At 36.1% G+C, this 17,882-nt stretch overlaps 1 protein-coding gene across 4 annotated transcripts; it reads left to right on the top strand.

The window, feature by feature from the left end:
- The first annotated feature begins 2,510 nt into the window (after positions 1–2,510).
- On the top strand, positions 2,511–16,009 carry LOC110031510 (telomere repeat-binding protein 2-like). Of its 4 annotated transcripts, none has more exons than XM_020734746.1 (11): positions 2,511–3,381; positions 3,952–4,091; positions 4,175–4,799; positions 6,424–6,627; positions 6,712–6,774; positions 6,869–6,948; positions 9,926–10,173; positions 14,145–14,441; positions 14,525–14,588; positions 15,478–15,684; positions 15,760–16,009. In XM_020734746.1, exons 2-10 carry the CDS (start codon positions 4,011–4,013, stop codon positions 15,649–15,651), a joined length of 1,836 nt encoding a protein of 611 aa, XP_020590405.1. In that variant the 5' UTR covers positions 2,511–3,381; positions 3,952–4,010; the 3' UTR covers positions 15,652–15,684; positions 15,760–16,009. The 4 variants fall into 4 exon arrangements, with proteins under 4 accessions (XP_020590405.1, XP_020590404.1, XP_020590403.1 ...); XM_020734745.1 differs by having other exon boundaries at positions 2,511–2,910; positions 15,764–16,007; XM_020734744.1 differs by having other exon boundaries at positions 2,511–2,924; positions 15,764–16,007.
- The last annotated feature ends 1,873 nt before the right edge of the window (positions 16,010–17,882 follow it).

Below are 17,882 nucleotides of genomic sequence, written 5' to 3'. Positions count from 1 at the left end.
AAATTAGGCATACATAAATCATTAACCTTATTCCCATATTTATAAATAATTTGGTGTCGTGGTTCCTAGCATGGCTTCTTGGCTATATTCAAAAATATTAACTCATTCATTTGGGGCCATGAATATTTCTTGGTAAGGCACCACATCGCTGCCATTGAGATCGGGGCACCTCGGAGCTCGAAGAGTTGGGTCATCAACACCTACACTGAATTGTGGTAAAAGAATGTTGTAGCATATAATTCATGCATCACATGCTCATGAAGGACATGATTCTACCATAAAGGTTGTGGCGCTAGACTACCTTCTACTATTTGAACTTTCAAGCTCGGGTGACCGGCTGTGGTCATGCAAGCCCAATTATGGCATGAAAAGGCAGGCCAGGCTTAAGAAAAAAACACAAATGATGTCAAAAAAAGACTAATGTGTCCTTATTGTCACAATGCGCTTGTTGACAAGTTCTGGCAACGGTTAATAGGGATGCCTCAGTCTCTATTTTTTTATGTCCAAGCTTTTGACTAAACTGGAGTAAGTATCCCACTAAGATAAGTTTTGTACTATCCACTCAAGGAAAGTGTGACATAGGGGAATCTTGCTAATAAGCCTAACTAATTTCAAGTTTTCTTCTTAAAAAGAGAAAATTTGGAGGAAGGAAATTGAGCTTTAACTCTAAATCCCAATCAAGAAGATCAGTCCAAAGATTGGATGTTGAGCTTGAACTCTCAGTATTGGTTAACAAGGACCAAAAAAAATAAATTGTGCTTTATTTCCCAACTCGATTTGAAAGACTATTTGAAAGATGTCAGGCTCTAACTCGCAAATTTGATTACCAAAACTAATTGAAAAAGTGTCGAGCTCTAACTCCTAAACTCACTTAGTGAAGATAATCGAAAAGATGTCAGATTCTAACTCCCAAACTCGATTAGTAAGACTAATAGAAAAGTGACAGACTCTAACTCCCAAACTTGATTAACAAAAGTAATCAAAGAAGTGTTGATCTCTAACTTTCAAACTCAATTAACAAAGCTAATAAAAAAGATGACTCTAACTTCCGAACTCGATTAGAGAAACCAATCAAAAAATTGTCAAGCTCTAACTCCTAAGCTCAATTGGTGAAGCCAACCGGAAAGATGTCAGGCTTTAACTCCCAAATTTGATAGTGGGACTAATCGAAAGGAGTGTTGGGCTTTAACTCCCAAACTCAATTAGTGAATCCAATCAGAAGATGTAGGGATCTAGCTCCCAAACTTGATTAGAGAAACTAATCAGAAAATATTTGGGCTCTAACTCCCATACTTGATTAGCGAAGCCAACCAAAAAGATGTTGGACTCAAACTTTTAAACTTGATTAGCAAAACTATTTAAAAAATTGTCGGACTCTAACTCACAAATTGGTTAAGAAGACTAATCAGAAAAGAAGGAGCTGGTCGTATACTCTGGAAAAATGATTAAAGAGACTTAATGGAAAAAATGGTGATAGGATTAAGCCCTTGATCTTGGTTGACAAATGCAAACAAAAAATGTCGGGCTATAACCTCCAAACTTTATTAGAGAGACTAACTGGAAAAAGGTGATGGGCTTAAACTCCCCATCTTGATAGGAGAAACTTATCAGACAAAGGTGTAGTGGCAGATGTATCCATAAGAATAAGCAAAGAAAAGAGAGTTCAATCAGACAACCAGCTCTGATACCATGAAGGAGTTAACATTAATATAGATTGGGAAAAGTTGTATATTCTACTAGGAGGATACTACATTTTCTTTCAACATTTTGACACTTTAGGCTTGATTAAATAGGTTTGTAAAAACGTATATAAGTAACTGTGTATATTAAATCTTAGGGGATATAGTGGTGTGGCTATTGCAGATGATTCGATGCCCGCGTGTGGATTTTTCTAAGAGAAGACACAAGTATGATTTTTCTAAGTAACTGTGTATATAAGAGAAGACACAACTAGATTCAAGATGGATTTTGTGAAGAATAAATGATATAAATATATTGAAAATCAGGAGTCTTAGGCTTCATTTGAAATGAGAGAGACATTCACGGAATTTCTTTGAATAGTTGCATTCGTCGAAATGGAGGAAACGAGCTACAATATGAAACGACATTTTTGTGAAAGAACTTTGGAAGACTTCACCGCCTCCTCAAAAAAATCCTTAGAAGGAAGAAGATCAATCATGTAGGTTTAATTGCACTGGGAGTTCCGGCAATGTTAATGCCTAAATGAGACTATGGAGAGTGGGAATTTAACATAGAAGGGAAGGATGTGACAAAATGTTGATTATGATTAGTTAAGATGATTTTAGGTGCTGAATATGCAAAATAATAAATATTAAACATCGAATATATATATAAAAAAATGTAAATGTTATACATGTAAATATCCTAATAATAAATAAATCAACTGAAATTGGTAAAATTCAATTTTAGCGAGTCTGTCCCGCTCCGTAAACGGCCGTTGGCTGTTTAGCCAACGACGTTAGGCGGGAGACGTGTGAGCTGCAACGGATAGACTGTTGGCGTGGTCAATGGTACAGAAATGGGGTTTAAGCAAAGGCGTGGCTTTCTGGGTTTTGGCGATCTCGTTGGATAGGGAGAGAGCAAAGGGAGGAGAGAGAATCGACAAGGGAGAAGGGATGGTGGGGAATTACAACTAAGCAAATGTTCGAAAGAAAATTCTGTTCTCGAATTTGAGATCCGGGAGGAACAAAGAGCATGCATAAGATTTGGAGCCGGAATCTTACAGACGCTTCTCAATTCCAAGATCTTCTTGATTCCGTAGCTCGCCGGATTCTGAGCTTTCTCCGACGAGCAGCTCTGTCGAGAATTTAGGGAATCCGATGCGTTTCTAGCGCAAGTTGGTCTTTGTGAGGAGAGCCGGACGGTTGTCCGCGAGAATTTCATCGAAAGGTTTTTAATGATAGGTTTGGATACAATTTGCCAGTATTTCGGCGACGTTCCTGGTTTTGGCTGGTTTTTCTTCGATTCTTTCTTTCGTTGGTTCCATGGTTGCACGGGAATTGCTCATGTAGGAGAAGCAAATCATATACCTGAGGCTAATGGTTTTCCCCGACTTAAACTCCATATATATTGATGCTTTAATTGGAGGATCAATAGAAATTTTACAAACTTTCATGATCAGGCTTATAGGCTTCTTCTTGTGGACCTAATTCCCTTTTTTTTAAAACTTGTGGATTCCTTCAAGTCACAAATTTGTGCTATACTTGAGGGATTTCTGGCAGATCAAGCTTCCTTTATCTTTGCCAGGTTTTTTTTTTTTTTTTTTTTTTTTTGTATTTTATGGGCGCAGAGATTCTTTTTTGCAGAACCAGGGGGTATGTAATCTAGGCTGAATCTTCAAACTTTGGAAAGTTTTTAAAGGTAAGATATTTTATCCGCTGTCGCTGGAATTTCTGCATATGGTAGTAGCTGTCGAGTTTTAGGGAGGCTTTAGGTTCTTTATTAAAGGTCCTTTTTATCATCATCAAACAACATACCAAGCAGCATTGGTGAAGGTTTTCTGTCTGAAGTTTTGTAGCATGCGCTTGTGTTGCCACTTTTCCTACCTTGTAGTTGGTTTTCCTGTGAAATTTTATGTGCTTTTATAAGATGAGCATGATTATAACCCATTCTGAAGAATTTCTTAAACTTTTCAGCTTCCTGTCTGCAACTACTTCTAGTTTTGCAGATTTATTTATTTATTATTTTTTTTGAGTGTATGTATACTAAGCCAATCCTCTTATCGGATCTATTATTATAACATTTTCAGCCTTGTCCTTAGCCCGTACTGTTTGGTCAAATATTATTAATCAAAATTGCATATTTACTCAACAGTGCCAACTTAGCTATGTTACAGGCGCATTCCTTCAGCTGCTTAATAGATTATGGTCTTTATATATTTTTTCACCTGTAGTTTCATTTCTGGGTCTGAAAAAATGATTCTATTTGCAGTTTTGATAGCAAATATTGCAACTTCTGCTGTATATCTTTTTAACATGAGTATCTAAGATATGGTGTTGCGGAAGAGACTGGACTATAGAATTAATGGCTATCATTTTCCTTCATTTCCTCAAATCCCATTATCTGCAAAGGTATAAAATCACAAGCTATATGCTTTGTTAATTATATCAAAGTTATTTCAAGCCGTCCTGATTAAAATGGCTATTTTTTTAAGGGCAAGCGATCTGTTAGAAAGAGAAATGTGGAAAATCGCATGTGTGCATTCGACTTGCTTGCAGCTGTGGCAGGGAAGTTACTTGAAAGAGATAAATCCTCATCTACTAGCGAAGTTCCAGGATCCTCAATGACTCTGAAACTGTCTGGAACTTCTTTAGTTTCCTTTTGTTCTGGCGTGTCAAATGAGGCGATTATGGAAGAAAGAGGATCTTCACTTTCTGCTAAAGTAAGTATAGGAGATAATGTAGCTGAAAATTGTAAGACAACTCATTCACTTGAGGAAACTGTAGTTGATGGAAATTCTTCAGACTCTTATAACTTGAATGGTTCATTTGAATCTGATGTTAAGCCTCCTTTACTTGAGCCTGAGAGCAGCATGGAGGTTCACATTTCTAGAGATGGTGATCCTTACACTAGTTCTTTCCCCCATTCCTGGGATGGTTTGGAACTACCTGTACATAGTGATGATGACGAAAACTCTTCCCGGTGCACTCATCCTTGCACCACTACTATTAAGGCTTCAAAGCCTAATATAGGAGAACATAGGTTAGGAAAGGTTTTGGCAAGCAGGCACTGGAAAGTGGATTTGGGTGCTGCAAAACATGCTGAGCTTTCTCAAACTGGTATGTCTTGATTTTCTCCTTCCACAAGGACCTCAAAACGCTGTCAATTCTAATGCATTTTTGTTATTTCTTGGAGAAAAATTATAGTCTTTGTTATCTTAATAGCTATTGTGATACTTGGAATTCATGATTGAGTATATTTAAGAAAACCAAGCATGCCATTGCATAAACTCAAGAATGAAAAAAAAAATAGACTTATTTTTATGCAAGATTTTAAAATCAATGGCGAAGTGAACAAAGAGAGATCCCTGGTTAGAATTTGGTGGATGGAGGAAGTAAGAAGAGTACTTGAGTAAGAAGCTTGGGAAATTCGAGAAAAAAAAATATAAGAATTCATAATTTAACCTTCGTTCGTGAAATTATTCTACAACCATCTGAATTTTGTAAGAAATTCATTTAGTTTATTTTTTGATGTAAAAACTATAATGCCCATATGATGATTGGTTATTAAATTTCTTTAGGTTATTTAACCTACATTTTATTCATAGTTGCATTATTTTTAGTTTTTATTTATTATTAAGATGCTTACATGATGTTCATAATTTAATGTTTAGTTTAGGAACATTAGTAAAAATTTTGTTAGCATAGTAACTTTAAAAAATAGTTATGTGTGTGCACGCACAGACAAAAAGTTATGCGCGTGCATGCTATAGTGAGTAATAGTTTAAGTTTATATCTTCGATGTATTCATGGTTTTAGAACAAGGTGGAGGAAGGAACAGAGAAGAGTTATTGAGGGAAAACTAGGGAGTGAAAACTTGGGAAAATTCTTAAAAGAATTTTAAGAATATAAGGATTTATAAGTTGTCCTTCATTCATGAATTTGTACTATGGTGATGATTAGTTATTGCATTTAGTTAGCTATTTTAAAGTATATTTTATGCATATTGTGCTATTTCATTTTATTGCAATTATTATGATGCTCATATAATCTTCATAATTAAATGTTATATTTCAGAAGATAAATGGATGTTTTCTATCAAATAAATTTTGTTAGCAAAAATATTGTCCTATGCTTCTAAGTTAAAATGTGTTTGTGCAAGATTGGACTTAGCAGCTACTTTAATAAGGGCTTTTATGTTCGAACACATGCTGTATGAATATGAGGGAGTCATCGACTCTATATAAATGTGATTGGAGGGTCCCAATGACATATTGCTTGCTTTTTTATAAGATTTAGTTTGGTCATTGTAGTCCCATTTTGAATTTCTGGTAAGTTGTCCATAAAAATAGTTATATGTGTACTAATTGGTTAAATTTTTCAGTATAAAAATGAATGGGAATTTCCTATCATGTTCATGACTCACTCTATATTTTAAATTATTATTTTCAGATACTTGGACAGGACATGGTGTTCAGTGAAACAAAGAAAATGTTTAGCTGCTCGTAGAATTTTAATATAATCCCTCTTCTTTTATGTACTTTCCTGATTTTACGGCTTATTACAAAATTCTTGATATGTAATATCTCGAAATGTGGGGTTGTATTTCAACTTTTTTCTTATCTATGTATGATGAAAGCTGATACGACATACAAGGTCATAAAAAGGCTCTATGAGTAAACAGAAAATTATCCTATTTTATCTACATGCTAATAAATGCTACTTTTGCTTATCTGGTTGGCAGACGGAGATCCCAAGCGTGGTTTCCGAAGCAGGAAAATTAGTTATAAAGGCCAAAGGACTCCAAGGATTTCATTTGAAAGAAGGAAGCTGTTTAACCGATACTCAATATCAGCATCTCACAAAGGGTTAAATAGAGCTGGTGTTTTCAATATTTTTAAGAAAAATGACTTCTTAGAGGGAATTGGTTCTGCAGCATTGCATGGAGGTACCTTTCTCCCGTCTAAGTTTTTTACTGAACTTGACAGTTTTACATGTCGCATATTAAGCAAAATCAACCCCCCTTTTGCAGTAAAAGGGACACGTTCCATCATTACAGAGCAACTTTCAGCACATAAACCAGAAGATTTACATGGTAAGTTGAGTTTTGATTATTTAACTGTGCTTTATTTTCATTAGACCTTGACTTTTATTAGTTTTTAAAAAAAAAATTTCTTTTACTTGAACAGTAAAACTCAGTATCAAGTCTTTCATAGTTCCTGAGCTTTTCATTGAAATTCCTGAAACTGCTACTGTTGGCTCTTTGAAGGTATGAATAGGTTCCTTGATGAGTTTTGTTTCTGAAAAGTTTGCTTTGAGGTGGGCTGCATGCATGGTCCTTGTGCTAACAGGGTGATAATTATGTAATATAAGCTTCAAAAATCTATCATACCTCTTGTTAACAGGTGATATTTGTAAACTGTTGCAAAAGGATTAACTTTCCAGGATATTCGTTGAAACAATCAGGGGTTTAAAGCTTCTAAGTTGAACTAAATGGCAATTCTAAAACAAAATATCACGGAATTTACTTTTCACTTATACAATTGAAACTCTGTATTGCACCAATTTGTAGTATCTAAATTATTATTTTTACCAGTTATCTTCTTGTGAATGATCTGAGATGCAATGATGCACTCGATATCAAGTAAGGATATGAGTTGACTGAGTAGTATATGAATTTTGAATGCGTGTATCAATCACACGACCAATGAGTTAATTATCAAATAAATTCAATTACTAGTTTACTAACTCCAGGTTTAATTCAAATTATGTTAAATTTTTTTAAAGGTTTTCTAAAAATACTAAAATTTAAAAATTACAACCAAGTGTTTTGGGTTTTCTATAATTGAGAAAAATGCCTTTTTTAAAATGGATCAAGTGAATAATTTCTTTTACTTAATATTGACAATCAGGAACAATTATTCCTTGCTCTATTCCCAGATATAAGAAGCATGGAGCCTCATATTATGGTTAAGTTCCCTTCACCCTATAAAGTTTCTCAGGAATCGACATTCCTCTAAATGATTGCAATCTTCTTATGACAATATTCTTATTTTACCAAATGACTGAGTATTAACCTACTTATTCTTCTAAACTATGTTCGATAGTCCTAGATTACAAGTGCTTTTAATTTCTTTAGTGGCCAACAAGAAAATAAATGAGGTTTGGAAAGTTAACACACCAACATTCATCCAAATAGTCTAAGAAATTTTGATGGAATGAACATGAGTCTTTATATTGCCAAATCAAAGAAGAAAAATTACTTGGGTCCTGTTTAGGATCATTTTTAGCTTTTTATTTTGTTTTTATTTTTAGTTTATTTTGTTTATGGTTTTTTTTGTTTTCCGTTTTATGTTTCTAGAAAACACGTTTAGTACTATTTTGATTTATCTCATTTTCAAAGCAAAAATATGAAACATGTTTGATTGAGTATTTGCAAGTATAATTTGAGTTAAAAAAACGTTAGACATAATCTCTCAAGAAGGCTCTGTATACAAAATTACATGAAATCTTTAGATATAATATTTTCAATAGTCACTGAGTAGAAAATAAATATTACTAATTATTAATAATTTAATATAAGTATTATACATACAAAGGCATAATTATGGTAAAACATATATGAAAATAAAAGAGATTATATATGAAGTTATAGGAAAAGTAGAATATCAGTTATTTAAAGAAACATAAATGATAAAATTTACTCAATCATCACAAAAAAAATTTACCGTCATTTTTTTCTAATTTATAAATATGTTTTATTCATAATAATAAATTAGTTCATTGATCAATCATATAAACATCACAATCATATGCTCTGTAAATGACGACCAGTTCACAGATTCATCAACCCATATGTCCATCTATAACAAGATCATCAGAGCTAAATACTACCACCTTGAAGGTGATAATCGACGGTAATAGAAACGCCCCCTCTCTTCGTGACACCAACGACCACGGCTCCAAAACCGCCTCCATCGCCATCGACAGCTTGCTTCCTTGTGCCAATTTTGATGGCCTTGCATCTGGCATCGTCCGTCTGTTCGCCAGGCTTGCTATCTACAAGGTCTACTGGCAAGGCAACTAGTGCTCTGATGTCAACATTCTAGCAGATGGCGTCGATATCATCTCTATTTCCATCGGCAAGTCGATGTCGAAGCAATTGCTTGAGGACGCGATCCCAATTGGATCGTCCCATGCATTGAAGAAGGCGATACTGACGAGTTGTTCGGCAGGGAACTCGTGGTCGTCGAATGAAGGGGTTCGTGAGTGAGTGCGAGTGGTCGACTCTATTGCAAGCAAGGATTGTTTTGGTGTTTTAAAAATGAGCAAAAACATGTTTTTCCTGTTTTTAGTATTTTAAAAACAAAGGTTCTCTTTCAAAAAAAAATACAGAAATAAAATAAAAAGCAGATAAGCAAACACTGTTTTTATGTTTGTTTCCTATATTTTTTTTTCAAAAATAAAAATTGATCCCAAACAACTCCTTAATCTTACATGTTCTTTAAAGAAAATATACAAGATTTCTTTGATAGAAAAATTCAAAATTTACAAATTAAAGAAAAGTACAACCTGGATTGAACCCCATTCACTCCAAGCCTTCTCTTCTTTATTCTCCTCTTTGATTGCTCTGAATTCTCTTTTAACAAATTACACGCCACAAATGCTCACTTGAAGTTGCCTCCCCTATTGGGGAGATTAATTCACTTCACATTATTGCTTAAAATCTCAGATTTGAAAGATCTGAAGCAAACAATTGTCTTTGGACTCGGCGGCACTAATGTTGGGCACTGGAGCGCTTGGTCCTTAGCACTTTAGTGTCAAACACTATGTATTTTGGACGGAATTTGGCTGCTTCAGGCACTGAGGTTCCCTCCTTTGGCACTTTGGCACTTGCTTGCTTATTTAGCCCATTTTGAGCTCCAAATGTTTTAAGTGTTCGAATTCTTACATATCTACCGCATATAACACCACATTTACCCACGAAAAATATAAAAATAATACAAATAATATAGTAAATCACACTACATATATACACGTAAGTCAACCAACCATATATTGAATTTACTGTGCCACAGAAGTGACTTGTTGTCTTTGTATAAGTATTGCACTGATACATGATGCTCACCTTTTGGGCTTTAATGTATTTTCATATCTTACAATCTTTTTTTCAAGAACTTCTTACTTTGTACTTTCCTTGCCTTAAACTTATTCGTAAGCCTAAAGCACTTGCCAATATGTTGCAGAGGACAGTAATGGAGGCAATAACTACAATTATTGGGAGTGGATTGCGTGTGGGTGTTCTTTTCCAGGGAAAGGATGTCAGTGATGATGATAGAACTTTAATTCAAGCTGGAATCTCTCATGCCAATGAATTGGATGAATTGAGTTTTAGTCTGGAGCCCAATTCTACCTTCCCCTCGGCCTCAAGATATTCAAATTCTAGCAGGCCGCACTTGTTTCTTCCATGTGATAGTACTGAACCACTGAGTAGGTAGTGGCATTATTATTCTAGCTGCATGTATTTTCTAACTGATTGATTTGTAATTGCTCTGAACACACCACCACCCCCCCCACTCCACCCCCCTTCCCCCTTCCTCCTCCCAAGGCACATGTTGTCTTTTAATGGTTTATAGTGCCCACTGCTATAAAGTTTGGACTTGCTTTTAGATCCTACCATGTAAAAACATGATCTGAGGGAATTCACATGTTCTGGCTGGTGCATTTGTGAACTCCCAGCAAGTAAACATTTTAATACAACATTCTGAAGTCTTCGTATGTCTTAATATGAGTTAATGATGATGACAGTCCTGCATAAACTTGACTATAAAAACCGCTGCAGCTGCGACAGTACATAATCAAACTCAATACTCATCCATCAGCACATAATCAAACTCAATACTCGCTGTCACACCTCTGCTGCTGTAACAAACTGCTGTAACTAAACGATCTATATATACGTCATTCTATTTACTTTACAGAATATAATACACATCATACTAATATAGAATTATCATCTAGAATTATATAGACTAGTGGGATTTTCTCTACTGCAACTCCTGGCAAATTATCATTTTGAATTATATATTAACCAAAACAATTTCCGTGTATTTCATCTAATTCTGTCAAATACCTTCATCTAAATACGTCTCTAGAATTTTAGGACTTATCTACTCTGATGTATGGGGAACTTCCCCAATGTCTTCACCTCATGACTATAACTAGATAATATTTGTGGACCTCTCGATATTGCTAGTTGTGTTTATTAAATAGAAATTGGACTCGACAACTATTTTTTTGGGAAATTTGAGTGAATTAAATTGCTAACATACATACCACTTATACAAGGTCCTGAACTCAGGACCTCTTGGTTAAATGACTAAACTCCATCAACTTTAAAGTAATAGTGGAAAAATAGTTCCAAAAACCTATTGAAATCCTTAGAATCGATAGGGGTAGGGAATACCCTACTAACCTACTTACCACATACCTTAAAAAACACTGTTTCATCAATACAATTGTCCCTACACATTAGAGCTGAATGGCTGTGTTGAATACAAATATAGACACATTCTAAAAGTTTCATGAGCACTATGAAACAAAAAGCCTTCCTCCAACGCTCTGTCCAACCTTATTAATATACTTACCTCACGCTCACCAAAGGTCACCAAAGGTAGATCACACTTCTAACTTCCACACGTAAACAACCACAATTTAACTACCGCAATACACTACGATGCCATTGCTTTCCCTGGCTCAAACTGATAGCTCCTAAAAAACTCTCTCCAAGACCCTTACCATGTGTCTTCATGGGATATTTAAATTTTAATAAAAGCTACAAATGCCAGGATCCTACCACAGGCCAAGCCTACATCTTACGCAACATCTGAATCCTCAAATCCATTTTTCCCTACCAAATCACCATCACAAAACCACCACAATCAACCATCAATTCAAATCTATACGCCTCTCCGTTCACTCATCCTCATTGCAAATTCTACCTATCATCCCGCTCCTACACCAGTGACCTCATCAACCATTGTCCACACCCATCCAACTGATACATCACCATCATCTTTTCAAAACACTACCACACACCCAACCCTATCAGCCACTCCACAAGAACTCCCCTCATATCAACCCTTTCCCCACCCCTTGATAAATCAACTAAAACTCAGACCAAAACAAAATGTTGATCTCTACCACATTAATACAGCCCCAAGCCAAGTCCAGGTCTACTACTCCACTGCTGTAGAGGATCTCCTCTGGCTTTGAAGTATGTCAAAGGAGTTTCAAGCTATCATATCACAAGGAACATGGGTCGTCTTCCCCCTTTCCCTAGATTAGAACATCTTTGGCTGCAAGTAGACCTACAAAATAAAGCTAAACTCATATAACACGATTGCATGGCATTAGGTGTGTTTAGTAGCTCAGCGCTATAAATAACAACATTCACCAGACCATAATTAAACATTCAACTCAGAACCTTTCTCACTATCGCAATCAATAAAAGCTACTCAATTGCCCAACTTGGTGTCTCCAATGCTTTCTTGCATGGTGCTCTCAACGAAACATGTCCCAACAATAAGATATTCAGAATCCCAACGAAACATATCTGTTGACTTCCCTCATCAAGCTGTCCAACAGATTTTTTAAAGATTTTAAACATTTTTTAGGTTGATTCAGTTGCTATTTCTCATTGGATTTGTTTGTTCTAAGGGGCTGGATATTCGCAAGGTGGAGATTTTGTTCGACATATGTATTTCTCCTAAGGGGCTGAATATTCGTCAAGGTGGAGATTTGTTGGGCATATGTATTTCTCCTAAGGGGTCGAATATTCGCCAACGTGGAGATTTGTTGAGCATATGTATTTCTCCTAAGAGGCTGGATATTCGTCAAGGTGGAGATTTGTTATGTATGACTCGTATACCATAAATGGGACAGATGTTGGAGCGAAGCCCATGAGCAGAGTGAGGTGGAATGATTTGTCCAATCGGGGGAGTCTCATTATGTGGGTTGAGGTGCGAGGGTAACACCCCGTGGTTTGGTACATGGGTAATTTAAGTAATTACATATTGTACTATAGGATTATATATGTCTTGTTTGTAATCCTAGGTGAGTCTCCAAGATTTTGGGATCCCTGAATCCTGAATTCTGTACTTTTTTCTGAATTAGTGAAAAACCGTTGCTCTGCTCCTGATGACGTAGGCATCTTTGTCGAACCTCGTTAAATCTCTGTGTTCTTCTGGATATGTGTCGTTTTTATTTTATTCGTCGTAATTTCTCAACAAGATCATACATTGCACAATTGGTTAGTGTTGTGGGCAAGTTCTTGCAGATCAAAGACGAAGTCATTGGCTGACTATGAAGAGTATCCTGAGGCATCTGAAGGGTAAAATCGATGATGCTGAATATTGAAAAGGAGGTCGCCGCTCTGCTCCCGAGGATGTAGGCATCTTTGCCGAACCTCGTTAAATCTCCGTGTTCTTCTGGATTTGTGTCGATTCTTTTTTTTCTTCGCCCTATTTTTCTCAACACTTTTCAAGCCTTTTCTAACTCCAAATAGTCCGGCGACCCAAGAAACTGCAAGTTGAACACAAGTTAATGTTTTTCTAGGCCGCACTCTTATCTCATGGTACACTAAAAAGTAAAAAACCGCCAACCACTTCTCAGCAGTACCATGCTCGCTCAATTTTAGTAATCGACATCATCTGTCTCAGACGCCTACTTCAATACTTCTGCATTCCTCTCCCCACTCTCACTTCCTTTTATTGTTACAGCATCCTTTCTCTTGCCTTAGCCAACAATCTAGCTCTTTTTCCCCACACAAAACATTGGTTGACTTTCACTTCATCCATGAATGTATCAATAATAACCACATCATAGTTCATCAAATATCAAAAATAGATCCGATCGCTAACATCTTCACCAATGCTTTTCCCAACAGCAAGTTCAACTTCATGACAAGTTGACACTACACGACCAGACCCTCAACTTGAGGAAATCTGCATAAACCAAACTACCGGAACCAGTATAGCTACAACAGTAACAACCCAAAGTAATCTCATCCATCAACACATAACTAACTCAATCTTCACGGTCACGCCTCTGCCGCTATAACAAACGCCTGTACCTGAACAATCTATACGTACCTCATACTATACACTGTACAGAATATAATACAGTGTTTTATTCTCTGTTTCTTTCTCTATTCTCCCATCTCCACTCTTTCACCACCTACAGCTTAGGCTTCTACAAATGACAACTACATTTCCATACTTGAGTATCGCCTTATTATACTCGTTACTCCTAAATTGGATTATTTACTTTTTTTAACGAAATAAAACCACTTTCTCATGGCATTTGTGGAGTTTTTTAATCAGTACCATTATTTTTACACTGATATAGCTTTTAGTTAGGCATCCGTTTATCTCTTTCATTCTAATGTTTGGTTTTACATTTTAGGCTTCCAGCTGCTCTTTCTTTTGATCAGGGAAGAAATGATTCCAGTTCATATCATGCGTTGACTTCTGCAATAATCTGTCACGAAAGTAATGTCAACTCAGATTCACCTTCAGCAGATAGAATAGAATCTGTGCAGGCACTTTCTGCTAGGCCAGCGATAACTGCTGAGGTACTCTCTGTTGTTCCTGCGGATAAGCTTAAACGGTCTGAGCTTGTGCAGCGAAGAATAAGGAGGCCTTTCACTGTATCGGAAGTGGAGACACTTGTGAAGACGGTTGAAAAGCTTGGAACTGGAAGGTCCGATGCTTCTCTCTTTCTCCTTTAGCATCCATTTTTATCAGTTTTTTTTTTTATTATTATTCTTAAACAATTTCATGTAGGTGGAGAGATGTTAAGATTCAGTCTTTTGATGATGCAAAATATCGCACTTATGTTGATTTGAAGGTGAGTTGAGGATATCTTTGAAGTCCTATGTTATTGGTATTTTAAACTTAGAATACCATTTTTTAGTGATCTCTTCCTTCTTCCGGGTTTCATATAGCTTTATTTTCTAGCAAGCTGCCGCAATCATATTTGGTTATAACTTTATTGCTGCTTTGCAGAACTTTTTGTGGTGTAAAATGATTTCATACAATTAAATCCATTAGGAGCTGTCTGGCAATGGATGAGATTTAAGTTATTAGGATTTAGTTAATCTCATAAATCTGAATTACTAAATCCTGGAGGGGTTAAATCTGAAAAACTGTCCGGCGATAGATTTATTAAATTCCCAAAATTCTGCGAAACTGTTTGGCAAGTTCTACCGGGATTTAAAACGGTCACATCTTTTGGGCTGTTGGAATGAAAAAAAAAAAAAAAAAAACTCGAATTTGACAAGATTTAGCTTACAACCCGCTTAAATCCCGGGATAAATCTGTTGCCAGACAGCCCCTTAGTGTGTTGAGCTTAAGAAATCTATTTTTGGCCTTCAAAAGAAAAAAATATCTATAATACTAGTAGAAACCTTTAAAATCCTTTTTCTTTCACAAGAACTCAACAACTACTTTTACAAAGAGCTGCGAACACTTCCAATATACACCAATTTGCTTTCATTGAATAATTTCACCCTTAGTCCTGTCCCATAATATTTGTAATATCAGAAGTTAATATAGCAGTGTCTCATTAAAAACATTGGACGGTTATTCCATCCTGTTCTTCGAGCGGGGCATTTACATAAATACCAACACCTAAAATTTTCCTTTTACATTTATACCACCCGGGCCGTCCGGCAAATCTGCTGAAATCGCCAACCTTCCTTTCCTCAAAACCAAGTATTTATCGCATGTTCGTGCAGGACAAGTGGAAGACATTAGTGCACACAGCGAGAATCTCTCCTCACCACAGAAGGGGAGAACCCGTCCCTCAAGAACTACTGGACCGGGTTCTTCGTGCCCATGCTTACTGGTCCCACCAGCAGGCCAGCCTTCAGCCCAAGTCACCTTCAGCTGAACCTTGCCTTGGACCCTAACAACAGATTGTGCGATCCCTGTACAAAATTCAGGTAAATATTAATTTGAAATAATCGGTTAATGCAATTTGGCTTATGTTTCTGTAATATTCTTATAATTCCTGAAAGCCAGGCTTCCTGCTCTCTGTGAATTCTCTACTGGAGAGGGCTTTCATGTTGCTTGTACTTGAAATCAGTCTGCTATTGCTTGCAGCCTCATCAAAGTTTGAATTTGTTTGATTGATTTACTAAATTGTTCATTTTAACAAGACTGAATAATGGGGGATGTTTAATTTTTCAAATTTTATGTCGTAATAACGGTTGAAGTTAAATTTGGAGAATTTGATGTACTCTGCTTGTTGCTTTCATTGAACTGATTCGAACCTAATGTGAGTTGGTAAAATTTTCTTGTGATTACGGTTCGTACACTACTTTTTCTTCGAGTGGGAATTACTTCAGAAAAACTTTCACAATGTTATATCAATTTGAGGTACGATGATTTAGGAGTATAACTTAATAGGGAAATTTACATGCCACAATTCTTATGTATTAACAAACTCAACATCCACAGTTTGATATTTACACTTATAATACTTTGGTGTCATAAATTTATACATGGAAAAAGTGAATTTCATTTTTTTAATAGTCATCTTGGAATTATTGATGTGATGTTATAAATTTGAGTGGCATGCATGTAAATATGAATATTTTGTTGTTAGATAGGTTGTGTATGCAAATGCACTACTTTTTTTTATGTAATTAATGTGGTTCGGTATATTTTCATGTAAAATAAATTATGAATAAGTTTTTTTTTCTTTTTTTTTTATTGAACATGTAATTGTAGACTTTCACTTTGATTTATAATGAAATGATAGTTAATATTTGATAACTGATAAGGTTTTTTTAAGCAAAGAACATTAGTAAAAACATGTTAATTTAACAAAATTAAATTTTTTTCTTTCAGCTAAAGGTAACAAAATTAAATTAGCAAATAACAAAGTATTAAATGAGAGAAAAATTAAGTCTTATATTTGTTGGGTAATGTGGAGACCCGGTCCACCGAATTTAATTGGCTTCTTAATTAAGTATTTTAGCTACCGCCCCCCTACCTACCTCCCACCTACCGCTCACCTACCTCCCACCAACCGCTCTCATGGTTTTTATAAATAGTCACTTTTGTTTTGAAGGAAAGCCAAGCGAAGCAAGTCCAAGCCAAGTCATCTTGAGAGTTCCGAGTCCTCTAAGAGAGAAAGAGAAAAAGAGAGAGAGGAAGGGAGATAATAAAATAGAGATTTTTTTGTATTTTCTTTTAAACGTCGAGACGCTCGACGATGTAATTTCTCGAAGTAGTAAAATCCTCTGCAGCTCCGTCGACGTAGGCAAATTTGTCGAACCACGTAAATCTGTGTCGCTCTGGTATTTTTTTTTTCTACGTGCAATTTTCTTATTCCATTTTTCGTTTTATTGCCGTCGTTTTTCATAACAACTGGTATCAGAGCCCCGGTTCGAATCTGATGAAGAACGATGGCCGGAGACGAAGTGAAGGTTTTCGGGATCAAGAAGTTCGACGGCACGGATTTTGGATACTGGAGGATGCAGATAGAGGATTACCTCTATGGGAAGAAACTTCATCTTCCACTACTGGGAAAGCGACCGAAGAAGATGGAAGAGGCTGATTGGAATCTGTTAGATCGATAGGTTCTGGGGTTATTCGATTAACTCTATCAAGTTCTGTTGCTCACAATGTCATAAAGGAGACGACGACGACAGATCTTATGGCGGCCTTATCAGGTATGTATGAAAAGCCATCGACGAATAACAAAGTGCACTTGATGAAAAAGTAATTCAACCTTAAGATGGCGGAAGGTGTGTTTGTTGTTCAACATCTGAATGATTTTAACACCATCACAAATCAATTGTCGTCTGTTGAAATTGATTTTGACGATGAGATATGTGTGCTGATATTGTTGGCTTCATTGTCAAATAGTTGGGAAGCCATGAGGATGACAGTTAGCAACTCTGCATGTAAAATCAAGTTGAAATATGATGATATTCGTGACTTGATTCTTGCTGAAGAAGTGCGCAGGAAAGATTCTAGCGAGACCTCGGATTTGAGTTCAGCACTGAATGTTGATTCCAGAGGGAGATCACAAGACATGAACTCAAATAGAGGAAGGTTGAAATCAAAGCATAGAAGCAAGAGCAAGTCAAAGTCTGGTCAGCAAGCAACCTGCTGGAATTGTGGCAAAACT

The sequence above is a fragment of the Phalaenopsis equestris genome, unplaced genomic scaffold (genome assembly GCF_001263595.1).
Source record: "Phalaenopsis equestris unplaced genomic scaffold, ASM126359v1 Scaffold000835, whole genome shotgun sequence".
Classification (NCBI taxonomy): Eukaryota; Viridiplantae; Streptophyta; class Magnoliopsida; order Asparagales; family Orchidaceae; genus Phalaenopsis; species Phalaenopsis equestris.
Note: the sequence above shows the minus strand (reverse complement) of the source record. Positions and strands in the feature narration are given on the sequence as shown.